The sequence below is a fragment of the Anthonomus grandis genome, chromosome 1 (assembly GCF_022605725.1).
Source record: "Anthonomus grandis grandis chromosome 1, icAntGran1.3, whole genome shotgun sequence".
NCBI classification, from domain to species: Eukaryota; Metazoa; Arthropoda; class Insecta; order Coleoptera; family Curculionidae; genus Anthonomus; species Anthonomus grandis.
Window position 1 is genome coordinate 5,503,249 of NC_065546.1, and position 13,386 is coordinate 5,516,634.

The following is a 13,386-nucleotide window of genomic DNA, read 5'->3' on the forward strand; positions in this document are numbered from 1 at the left end:
TTAATAAAATTTAGAAAATGATTATTTTTATATGGTAAATCTAAAAATTATTCTTTCTTAAATTAGGTCATAGCCACCAGCAACATTTTGTTTTTTTTTTTAAATATCTTAACTTTTTTATACTTGGCAATTTTTTAAATTAAAATATAAATTGTGCAACAGTTTTACTTGAAAAATACTGCCAAAAATTTCGCTACGATTACCTCTTTAAGAGATATTTACATTTAAAGTTTTCAATGTGCTCAAGATAACATTTTATTTTTCTACTCTAAGTTAAAATATAAATAATTAGTAGTCTATGCTGACAAGATGAATTGTATACAACATTTAATATTGTATAGGAGATTTATAATTATACCATACAATAATATTGCGTAGGAAGTGAAAGACCTTGGCCCGTAAGAAATCCAGACTTCAAACCATTAGATTTTTGCATATGGGAATAAATGAAATTAATTGCTTACGAAAATACAATAAACACAAGACAGCAATTAATGGTAAAAGTATTAACTGTTGCATTTCGAAATAAGCAAATATTTTTACCAAATTTTTCAAAATTCGGCAATCTCTCCGTAAAAGAGTTTTACAACGTATTGAGAGAAATGGAGGTCATGTCGATTATTTACTGGCAAATATTCATAATTTTTATTTATCCTTTGAATAATATAAAGCAGTTTAAATAGTTTATGAATATCATTTGTTTGAGTGCATTGAAGATGTCTTTTAAGCAAAACTGTTCTTACAATGCATGTTTTAAATAAAAATTAAATTATGCCAAGCCTAAAAAAGTTACGAAGTTTACAAACTAAACAAGATGCTGCTGGTGGCGCCTTATTTGGCATAATTTAAAAAAGGTTAATTTTAAAATTTGCCATATAAAAAATTAATCATATTCCCAAATTTTGTTAAAAACTAAAAATAACTACTAAATTTATAGCAAAAAAAAAATTGTGAAAAAACTTGATACCCTGTACCTTTGACATCTCATTTTTTTTAAGGAACCTGCTCCTAAATTATTTACCATTATTTATGGAACATCCTATTTATATAATTTTTTTTTATAATTTAGATTATATGTAAATTTTTGTTTTCTTTTATTTCTGTATTTTTTAGTTAGTTACCTTAGTTAGTTATTTTCTCTCGCTATTTTATGCCAGTGAATATTCTTTACATATTATTACATTTCCAATGTATTTGTAAGAGCATAAAAAATAGATATATAATTTTTAATAAGTAACTTTAAATGAGTAATTTATGCCTAATTAAATAATATCTTTTTTAGGTATCAATAAATCTTCTTCTGAAAAAAAAATTTATTCATTTTACGTATTACATTTTAATCATATGACGGTTTTTCTAGGCTTCGTTTGTACACGCGTTCGATCGAATAATTTTCTTAGCGTATTTTTCTAAACTCTTGGAGCATGTGCAATTTATTTTTATCTTTTCCATGTTAACAGTCCGCACTTTTTTCACTATTTCAGCAGATATGCAGCGTAGTTTATAATTAAATGAAAGATTTAGAGTTCCAACTGATAAACTGGACAATAGTTCGTCTGGTAAATATGTCAGTTGATTTTTCGCTAGACTTATTATTTCAATGATTGCTAATTCATTGAAAACATTCTTATCTAACTCGGTTAATTTATTGCGGTCAAGGTAAAGCTGACCTAATTGTTTTATTCCAGAAAATGCCTTTGGATCAATTTTGATAATATTATTTTTGCTTAGGAAGAGTTTTAAATCCGTTTTTTGTCCTGATTCAATTAGATTTTTAAAAGCATTTGCTGGTAGTTCTGTTATCTTGTTCCTTCTTGCAAATATTAGGGTTAATGAGGGGGTGTTTTTGAACCATTGACTATCCCATGCGGAGATTTTATTCGAGTTTAACTTGATTTTTTGCAACAGCGTCATATCATCAAAAGCCCCACTTTCAATAACACTTATATCATTTTTGTTTAGATATAAGTAGGTTAAACTTAACGAATTAAACACACCCGTCTTAATATGCTTAATCCCATTCTCTTTTAAATTTAACTTAGAAATGTTGGGTAAATTATTGAAAGCTCCTGGTAAAACATCAACAATGCCACTGGAACTAATACTAAGATATTTCAGCTTAACTAAATCATGAACAGCATTCACATACAAAACCGGAATTCTACCTCCGATACGTAAATATTCACTATCAGGAAAATCACTTGGACCAATACTTGACACATTTTTCACGTTAGTTTTGTTACCTTTTCTGGATTGCTTGTACCAACCTGTTGAGAAAAGTGGACTATTTTGATTAGAAATCGCACTTAAAACGGAAATTAAAATACTTAAAACTGGCACGATTATTAATCGCATGGCTTTGTGATTTCAGGCTTCACGAGATAAATTTCGAATTTGACGCTTTCAAAACTTTTGTTTGTGGTTTGAGGATTGTTTTAATAGAGCCGGACTTGTGTAAATGTTTTTTCGTAATCTTTAATAGCAAAAATTATTAAATTTTTAATAGCTTCTGTATTTTGGTAAATAAGCAATTTGTTGCCAAAAAATTCCATATATAAATAAAATTATGTTATGGTAAATACAAGAATGCCAATGGGCTACATGTGATATGAAATAAATTAGGAGCAGAGTTGCAAAACGCAGTTTGTCCAAATTTTTATCATTCTATCATTTCACATCACTTGGACGTTCAAATCGAATTTTGTACCATTTAAAATATATTGCGAAAATCCCCTAGGCATGCAAAATGCATTTAGTCCATCACCTTTAGACAAACAAAAAGTATTTTGTCCACAAGACAAATAAATCGCGTTTGCTCCAGATGTAAACATGTTAGTTTCATAACCTAATTTCTGTCGGTGTGGTTTTAGTTTATGTACAAGTATTTTGTGTTTGTTTCATAACTTTTTCGTCAAGTTTAAATCACAATGGAGTCTGTAGATGGTGAGCATATTGTTGGTGATAGTGACCGGGGTAGCCGAAAGCGACAAATTAATTTAACCCTTAAATGCATTTCGTTGACTTTTGGCAACATATTTTTCCCAATAACGAACGAGTTTAGGTAGGAAATTCAGCGCGCTGCATCGTGTAGTCAATTGTTTACATACCATCGCATGAAACAATCGGGGATCTAGGTGTACAGGCTCAAACTTGTAGCGGAATATAATCAGCTGTTTGACGTATTCAGCAGGACGCTTAGTAAATAGAATTTAGTGTGTCGTTTACTTGAGAAAAATAAGAGCTACACTGTTCAAAAATTGTGTTTTATAAAGAGTAAGGTATGTATTTTATTTCAATAAATCGTAGTTTCAAAATAGTTTTTATATTTCTTCTAAATAGGCGATTTTCTTATGTTGCTTTTTGTCTACATTATGCATTCGGCAGCTAAATCTGACATCACGCTTTGTTGCGTTTCGGCAACAATATGCATTTTGGGTATAAATATTAATATAATTTTTTTTTTTACAGTTTTTTTGGTTCAGGGCCCGGTCAAGTCTTTGATGCTGAATCTCGATCGAGTTATGAAGATGTTTGGCTTCATTTAAGTCCAGTGAGCTTAATTCTAAATTATTGAAGAGAACTGGTGTAGCTTCATTACTAGGCGGTGATAGGTTGATTTGAGGTAGTTCGATGTTTTTGTAATGGGTTTCTGGATCCTTGAAATTTTTGATGACAATGTTTCCGACACGAAGTTCACAAGTAGAATCCAGTTCTACGATGTAGGTGCCATTTAATGGGATATTGTCTTTATTGAAACCACAAGTCTGGATAGCTGCAAGAGGTCGAGGTACGATTAGCATCCATTATCCTTCTTCCAGTTTTTCTGCGTTGTTGGTGGTAATTTGGTGGTAATTGGTGGTAAAGTGATCAACGACGTTCCAAAAAGATTCTATCGGAGCAAGCCTTGCATGATTATTGGGAAAACTTTACAGGTCAGGAAAGTGACGATGAAGTTGAGAGCGACTCGAAAAGCTTGGAGGATAGAACCTACAACCCTCAGGAAGATTTTATTGAAGAGTCTATAAGCGACAGCGAAGAAGAGATAACTATAGAAAATGAGTCAAACGATATTGATTTCAGTTTGCCATCTTGCTCCAAGCAGCAAGACCCACCTTCTAATAAAAAACCAGTAAAAGGTGTAAAACATAAAAAAAACATCACCTGGAAGCGGAAGTGTTTGGAGCTAAATGAGGATCAGTTACGCTTTCAGGGAACTACAAAACTGGATGATAACATCATGCAGCTGGATACCCCGTATCAATTTTTTAGCTATTTTTTTTCTGAAGATCTAATAAACAAGATTGTACAACAAACGAATCTTTATAGCTTTCAAGCAAAACCAGAAAGGCCTCCGACATTTACGGATGTTGACATCCGGCAGTATGTAGGAGTACTAGTATATATGTCCTTAGTCCATATGCCTAATTCCCGGTCATTCTGGAGTAAAGATTTAAAATTTCCACAAGTAAGAAATGTCATGAGTGTAAATAAATTTGAACAGATTCGCCAATACATTCATTTCAATGACAATCAAAGCTTTGTACCTAGATATCAACCTGGTCATGACCGACTTCACAAAATGAGACCTTTATGTGATTATTTGAATGAAAAATTTTCCTCTGTATCACTAGAGCAGCATCTTAGTATTGATGAGCAAATGTGCTTTACCAAAGTAAGGTATTATATGAAGCAATATATGCCTATGAAGCCTCATAAATCGGGCTTCAAATTTTTCGTATTGGCGGGGATCTCAGGCTATGCATTTAGATTTACACAGGTCAGGATAACTTACAAAGGTAGAATAACGAACCTGATCTGGGTTCTACTGGTAATATTGTGGTCAGATTATCAAGAATTATACCACGACAACAAAACTTTCGCTTATATCATGACAACTACTACACCAGCATTCCTCTTATGGTATATCTTGCCAAGAAAGGTATTTATTCATTGGGTACAGTTAGGCGCAATAGGGTAACGGACTGCAAACTTTCCAACGTAATATGGAAAGACAATAAGTATGTGGCTCTGATCTCTTCCTTTGCAGGGAAAGAGCCCTTAACAAAAGTCAACAGATATGACAGAAAAGAGAAGAAAATAATTGAAGTAGACTGCCCATATGTAATTCGAGAATAAAACAGGCACATGGGCGGGGTAGATTTATTAGACAGGATGATGGGATGATATAAAATACAACGAAAAGGTCGAAAATGGTACATAGGAATATTCTATCATTTCTTGGATTTGACCATTGTAAATGCTTGGCTTTTGTACAAAAGGGTATACCAAGAAAAAGGAAAAAAACTCTAAATTTGGCAGACTTTAGGGCCGAGATTGCAAAATGTTAATGCAATGTAGAGAAGGGTGAATCTAATAAGTGTGGAAGGCCAAGCAGTAGTGTCGAAAACGAAATAGCGGCAAAGCGCAATCGAGGACCAACACAACATGTGCCTCCAAAAGAAGTACGCACAGATCAAGTTGCTCATTGGCCCGTCATTGAAAATCTAAAAATGAGATGCAAGTACCCTAACTGTAAAGGCTTTACCCGCACAAAATGTGAAAAATGTGGTGTCGCTTTATGCCTAAGTAAAAACAACAATTGTTTAAAAAAATTTCATAATGAATAAATTTAGCACTGGAGTCATAATGTAGCCATTTGGCAACAATCAGTTTTTTCAAAATAAAAATAATAATTTTTTTCCTAAAATTTTTTTATTAATTTTCCTGGCCTTTTGATCCTTAAGAACATTATTACACATAAATTAACTTAAAAGAAAAAATTTATGCTTTTAAGGGTTAACAACTAGGGAAAGAAAAAAACAAGTGAGGTATGAATTTATTTTTTAATACTTATGTCTTTTTGTTACGACTTTATACTATTTCAAGGTATTCAAACCATGATCCCGATTTAGAGCAATTTGATATAGCTTGCAACCATAAAAATAATTCAAATTTAAAATGTCAGCAAGTGAGTCGAGAAGACGTAATTAAACTTCGGGAAGTTTTTTTTATAGAAAATCCAATAAAACCGTTTAAGATAGAATTTTAGCGTCGTTTAGTTTTAAAATAATTAAATTTATTCGTTAGTTTTAGTGTCGCAAGACTGATGGAAAACCTCACTCTTTTGCAATCAAATATTGCGTAAATTAAACTAAAAGTGCTCAAATCCCCACGCTGTTATATACATTTATTTTTATTTAAAAAAAATATGGATTTGAATTTTTTTTTACCTTTTCCCCTTTTTTTTAGAAATATTCTTTTCGGTAAAAACATAAAACGAAAGATTCAGTAGGAGTTGGCGTTCTGATTGACCGGATAATCGAAAGGTTCGATTCCTTGATTCTGATTCATTTGATTATTATAGCCATAAGCATATCTCTGAACCAGATCTTGAACGCCATTTCTAAAATGCAAAATGTTGTTATCCGTAATTTTTCTCACGTGTGGTAGTAGACCCTTAAAAAATGACAGATGATCATCTTCTTTGGTTTCATTTATGTTTGCCCTCTTTGTTCTAATGAACTCCAATTTATGTTCCTCGATGGCCAATAAAGCATCAACATTATTTTTTCTTTTACGGAGTCGGCCCTTTAAAACTGTTCGAGGTTCAGCAAAATGACTTGACGTGCCTGTAGGTGAATCCTCAGTGTTTTCGGAAGCAACAGAAGCAGGTGTCAATGGCTCGACATTCACGGGATCTTGTACATCGTCTATTGTTTCCGTCTCCACTCTATCGTCATCAGATTGCACGTCCGTAGCAAGCGATTCATCCAAAGAATCTACCAAATTTCCCGTTGCTTGTTGAGGCCTAAATTGATCCTTTAAGAATAACAAACTTTTAAAATAGGGCCAGTGGGATTTAATTGCAATGTCCCCTGGATCACCAGACCGTGGAATGGGAAGTTTTTTCAGTTCTCTTTGGAAATAACCTCTTAAATTTTTCCATTTAGTTTGGGCCACCTTCACTGCAAAAAAATGGATTTCAGTTACGAATAAGCTATTTTTAACATTGATTTTTGTTTCAGAAGTGGTTCATTCGTTCATTTCTTCAAGGGAATCTTTCAAAAGCCTATCATTCACTTTTCGCATGGGGGCTACAACAGATGGATCAATTGTTAAAGAAACTGTTAACGTGGTATGGAATATATTACAGCCAATACACTTGCCAGTTCCAACACAGGATGATTTCATTAAAATCAGTGAAGATTACATGAAAATCTGGAATTTTCCCAATTGCTTAGGTGCATTGGATGGCAAGCACGTAAAAATTAAATGTCCCAGTCATTCAGGAAGCATGTTCTTTAATTATAAAAAATTATTCTCGATCGTTCTTCAAGCAGTCTGTGATGCAAATTATCGCTTTACTGTAATAGAGGTGGGAGGATATGGACGACAATCCGATGGTGGTACTTTTCAAAGTTCGGCTTTCTCTAAATTACTTTCAAAGAAACAATTAAATGTACCAACTGAACAGTCTCTACCACATACGCAAATTCGAATGCCATTTGTTTTCATAGCCGATGAAGCATATCCACTACAAGAAAACTTGCTTAAACCCTATAGTAGACAAACTCTGAATCCTGAAAGGCAGTACTTTAACCAGCGGTTATCTAGAGCTAGGAAGACGATTGAATGTTCATTTGGTATAATATATGCAAAATGGAGAATATTATCGAAAGCCATAAAAACAAAAGAACAACTCGCCGACATTACAGTTAAGGCAATTTGTCTTTTACATAATATTATCATGGATAAAGAGGGTTTCGAAAGGCATTTAAAATTGGTCACAGAAAGTCCTGCAAATAATAATTTTACAAGACCCAATTGGAATGCAAGAGGTCGGGTTCCCAATCAAGCAATTTTTATTCGTGACACATTTAAAGATTACCTAAATAATTTCCCTATTCAATATGAGTGACTCTGTATATAAAATAAAGGTATGTACTTAAAATTTACTTGCCTGTTATTCCACATTCTGTAGCTACTTGTGACCAAAGCTCATCTAATACATAACGGTTTCTATGATCTGGATGAGAAGCATTCCATAATGCACGCCTGTTGAACACGCAGGTTATTATGTTTACTTGCTCAGCCATTGCGTATATGCTGTACCAACAAACAACCTTTTCTAAACCAAAACATGCAAAAACCAATCAAAACCGTCCCGTATCAACGCGACAATAAATGCAAATTTTATCTCGACGCGCACCGCGTCGCTTTTCTCGTCGCCTAGTACCGCGTCGATCTCTTTACTATGTTTGGCTTCATTACAATACACGATGAAATAAAAGCCGCGTCGCTTACCTCGTCGCTGTGCCTCTAGCCTCGTCGTTCCACTATGTTTGTACTCTTAGTAGTGTAAAGCTGCATACAGACTACTCTGACTTGACTTTGGGCCACGTCACACATAAAGCGATGGTTACATTGCCTTGACGTGAATCTATACAATATGTTAAACTTCACGATCCGTTCAGTTGGTATTCGGACTTTTTGTATTAAGCAGTATGAACGTGCTTCGTGTTTTCGACATCATAGAAGAAGAAGAAGAAGAAGAAATGGCTACCCTGTCGATTGCTGCCATTTGCTCTTCTAGAGAATGGGTGTATCCTATCAATATAAAGCGAGAGAAATTTAGGGAATTTCAAAAATGCCTCAACTAATAGAGGACAAAGAGCGGTTTATGTGGTATGACTAAAGCTGAATTCTACCATCTGCTTGATTGGTTCGAAGATCGAGAAGCGCTCCACTCAACTTAGGGAAAGCATTTCGGCTAAAAAACGACTTGCAGTTTGGTTGAGGTAAGTAGTAACATATTAAAAAATAAATCGTGAAAAGGGAAAAAGACTGTCGCAATAAATACAAAGAGAAAATTTGTTTTAATAAAGGTTTTTTACAAATCTCAAAATTACAATGTAGTGAATATTGTATTAGAATATTGCTGCTGATTCACAATTATTGTAAGGGGAATTTGAAGCCGATGAATTGTCCAAACTAATTTCAGAGTGATAAGAGGGTGTTGAGGAACATTGCTGAAATGATGAGGGTGATAGGAGTGGTGGAGTTGTCTTGTGATGGTAAGAATTGTTTCCAAAAATATGACAACGTGCAGCTTGCAACTCTGCCCCTAAAACAATTTGACTTACTTCCATCTTCACTCATATCTGTTCATCGAAACGCAGTTTTTTCACACTTTTAGCCAGGCTTAGAAAGAAAAGCTCGCATTCGTCCTCTACATTAATATTTGGAGGAGCCGGTGAATTAGGAAGAAGTAGTTGAGACCGCAAACGTTGGTTATCTTTCATAATTGTAACCATTTCTTCCACCGTTGCCGTTAAACGTTTTTTTCCAGTATGAGGCTTTACGGGCATAGCCGCAGGATGAACAAAACTTCTAGGAGAATCTGATACCTTGGTCGTAGAATTGCCTACGAATTCCGCCATTGTAGGGGCTGCGCTTACTTGCAATTGATCGTTTTCCGATGGGTTGGATTGAGAATTTCCTGCTGCAAACTGAAAATCCGTTCGATCCCAGATTACTTGTGACTCTGTACCATCAAGTGAATTTGAGTCGGTTTCTTCCGGGGGTGGATCATTGACATCCTCATCGTTATCATTGAGGCGGTGTTCGGTATTCCCACGAGTTTTTTTGAGTTGAATTCAAAAAACTCATTTCATTTTCAAATTTCCATTTGGCCAGATTCTTTGCTGCCTGACCGGACTTCGTGACCCTACGGCTTGTTGCCTGCATGTATGCATTCCGCAGTTTATTCCAATTCTCTTTACAATCATTACCTAAAACAGAAAACGCATTTACTTTTTCTTATTTGGGCGTTTAGTTAACTAGTAGCTTAAGTAGTGAATTATGATATCACTAATATTGAGTAAACTCATATAATGAATAAGTTAATAGAATAGTCAATAATAAAAGTAGTTTATAAATATGCGAAAAAAGAAAGTATAAGAAAACTCATTTCCTAAGATCTTTTAACATTCGTTTTCAGGCATTTGTTTCATTGTTTACAGATACTTGGCAACGGGAAGTTCTTACAGAACAATGGGGTTTTCAACCACCGGTGAAATTGTTAAAGAGTACTGTGAAGCAATTTGGGAGACTCTACAACCGATTCACCTATAAGAACCAAACGAAGATCAATGGAAACAGACCGCCGAAGATCTTAATAAGCATTGGAATTACCCACCTTGCATAGGAAGTTTGGACGGCAAACACGTACAAATCCGAGGTCCAGCTGGCGCTGGTTCATTATACTACAACTACAAAGGCTCATATTCCATCGTTCTATTGGCTTTGGTAGACGCAAATTACAAATTCACACTCATTGATGTTGGAGCCTACGGCAAACGCAGCGACAGAGGAACGTTTGAACGATCTAAAATGAGGAAAAAATTCGAGAGCAGCAAATACTCCATTCCAAAAGACGCAGAGCTACCACAGACAACGGAACAGTTCCTTATGTAATTGTTGCAGATGAGGCGTTCCCCCTTAAACCCTACTTAATGCGCCCATACAGCAAAGCAGCAATAACAAGTGAGGAAGAGAAGATATACAACTACCGCCATTCAAGAGCTAGATGCACTGTTGAAAATGCGTTCGGAATTCTAGCCGGGCGCTGGAGAATCTTCCTAAAACCTATTGAAACTCAACCAGAAACTGCCGATTTAATCATTTTAACCACCTGCTGTCTACACAACATGCTCCGTAGTAAAACAATCAGTATTTCACGATTTGAGGAACAAATTATAACGGGAAATGAACACATTCATAGTATTGCCAACCTTGGACACATCCGCAGAAATTTTGTGCGACAAGCGGCCACAGTCAGAGATAAGTACAAAAAATATTTTGTTTCTGACCAAGGTTCAGCAAGTTGTCCTTGGCAATGGCATGCCATTCGAAAAGGTAGAATTGCACCGTGATGAAATTCAAGAGTCCTTTTATTTTCAAGAAATAAAAATTGTCAAAACTAAAAATTTTGCCAGTTTTCATTGTTGTTGACTAACTAAACAATATTTTCCTCTAATAAACTATTACAAATTTATAACTATTATATAAACTACTGTTAACTATTATAGATATAGTGTAAATAAATAGATCAATGAAAAAAACCGAAATATGATATAAGAAACAATAATGTTTGTCTCGACTTACCTGGAATGCCCAATTTTTCTCCTATTTCATCACAAGCCTCCTTTCAAGAATTTTGATTCCGATATTCCCGATTGGTAGGGTCGTACAGCACAGGATTTGCTCGAACGTGCTCAATCAGCATATCTTCCATTTTCAAACAATCTGCATATAACTGGCAATAGAACACGAAATAAGTACCTGATGCTTCTAATGCCTTCCCACGACTGACAAGAAATCTAGACCGTTTGATTTTATTGTGACGCGTCATAAGGCACCTAGCATCAGATTGCATCATCACAAAAATACATACACAAAACCCTATGCAGGAATTTTATATTGCACGCATTATCATGTGGGTACATGTGTTACCACGTCACATCAGAGTAGTCTGTATGCAGCTTTATCCTTTTCTCTCGTACGATGTATGGTTGCATCCCCGTATACCTGCGATTATTCGCTTGCCTTCAACGGCCGTGCAGTGGAGGGAGATGGAGTGTGCCTCGTCGTGTCGATTCCCGCCAGCCGTGTGCGTTGTGTGAGTAAGAGGAAACGAAGAACGTCGTTCTGCGGCTCTCTCGTCCTCTCGAAGGCTAACGCGAGTAGTAGTAGAGAATAAGTTTTTGCTGTAACATAAGCTCTGTGACCCGTAACCAACTTTTTTTCACGATTTTGAAATAGATTACTAGTGTAAAATGGATTAATAGTTTTCCTAAAACCTAACATCAATCAAGAAGTGTATAATGGCTGTTTACAATGTTGGTCAGAGGAGGGTGAATACCATTTGTAGGAAAGTGCAAAGCAGTGGGAAAATAGTTTTAACAGAAAAAAGGGGAGTGGATAGACGCACTTTTAAGTTTGTGGATAAACTGAATGCTGTAAGATCTTTTATTAGTCAGTTACAAGGAAAGGAAAGCCACTATGGAAGAAAAAAGTGTCGACGGATTTATGTATCATCAGAATACAACATTTTTATGCTTTGGCAATTATATAACAAAAAAGCACCAAACAATCTGAAAGTAAATTACAAATATTTCAGCCGGGTGTTAAGTAAATACTTTAATATAGGATTCGGTAGTCCCGCTACTGATGTCTGTAGCTACTGCGTTAGAACACAAACCAAAATTGGTATGTCTCAAATTGCTACACAAAAACAAAAGTTATCTACTGAACTAAAAGTGCATAAATTCCGTGCATCACAATTTTATAAATTAATGATATACCATTTCATATTGCTTTGATCTGCAACAAGTTCAGGTATTACCCAAGGTCCCTATTCAGGAGGCATTTTACGCCCAACAGCTGTCAATATACTTTTTTTGCATTACCCAACTTAATTGTAACAACCCAGTATTCTAAACGTGGATGGAGCACCAAGCAGGTAGAGGGGCGACTGAGATATCTTCCGCTCTTATCGATTTTTTTGAAAAAACTTACATTTACAGACAATGCGACGAAAATTCGTTTTTTTGCAAATGGGTGTGGAGGACAAAATAAAAATAATCATGTTGTGCATGCTTTAATGTTTTGGCTTCAAACGTTTTCATGTGAGCAGATTAGGGACAAAGAAATTATATTTCTAATTAGAGGTCACTCTTATCTCCCCGCCGATCGTATCTTTGAACGCATTGAAAAAAGCTTAAGGTCTCATAGTATTATAAAAACTCCAAATCAATATTGGGATATCTACACCAAAGTGGGTGGTGTACAAAAACTTGGAACTGACTGGCATTTACTTGACATAAAAAAACTTTTGCTGCATCTGAAAAAAGTGACTGGCATTCATTCTTGTCGAAGACTTTTATTAAAGAAAAAAAGTTCCACCCATAATATTTTGCTGAAAACTGAGTTACTATATCGCAATTCAGATGAGACAAAAAAGTTTCAATGATTCCTAAAACCACGAGCAAGATTCGATCAAATAGAATTACAGGAATTAGGTTTGGGTCATAAAATAAAGGGAAAAAAAGTAGATAGTTTAAAAAAATTATTGGCATCATTATCTGGAGAAAACTGGAATCAGGATCCAGAATTGGAATGGTTAGTTCCAATTTTAGAAGGCCAGTGTGAGGTTGAAACCAATGTTGAAGAAAGTAAGGACTGTGACTGTAACGATACGAAAGATGTTAATTTCATTTGAGTTTGTTAAAAAATAAAAATACTGCTTAAAGAAAATGGTTCTTCATTTTTTGGTGATATTTTTACCTAAAAAGTTTTTCCAATTATCTCCACTATAGCATTTTC

At 34.8% G+C, this 13,386-nt stretch overlaps 1 protein-coding gene across 1 annotated transcript; it reads right to left on the reverse strand.

Annotated features, from left to right (window-relative positions):
- Positions 1–1,303: 1,303 nt before the first annotated feature.
- On the reverse strand, positions 1,304–2,400 carry LOC126737544 (chondroadherin-like). Its single transcript, XM_050442501.1, has one exon. The coding sequence runs from the start codon at positions 2,353–2,355 to the stop codon at positions 1,357–1,359; it is 999 nt and encodes a 332-aa protein (XP_050298458.1). The 5' UTR covers positions 2,356–2,400; the 3' UTR covers positions 1,304–1,356.
- Between the last annotated feature and the right edge of the window lie 10,986 nt (positions 2,401–13,386).

What these genes read in the sequence shown, in the direction of transcription:
- LOC126737544 (XM_050442501.1), bottom strand. Translation starts at nt 2,355, where the DNA reads ATGCGATTAATAATCGTGCCAGTTTTAAGTATTTTAATTTCCGTTTTA.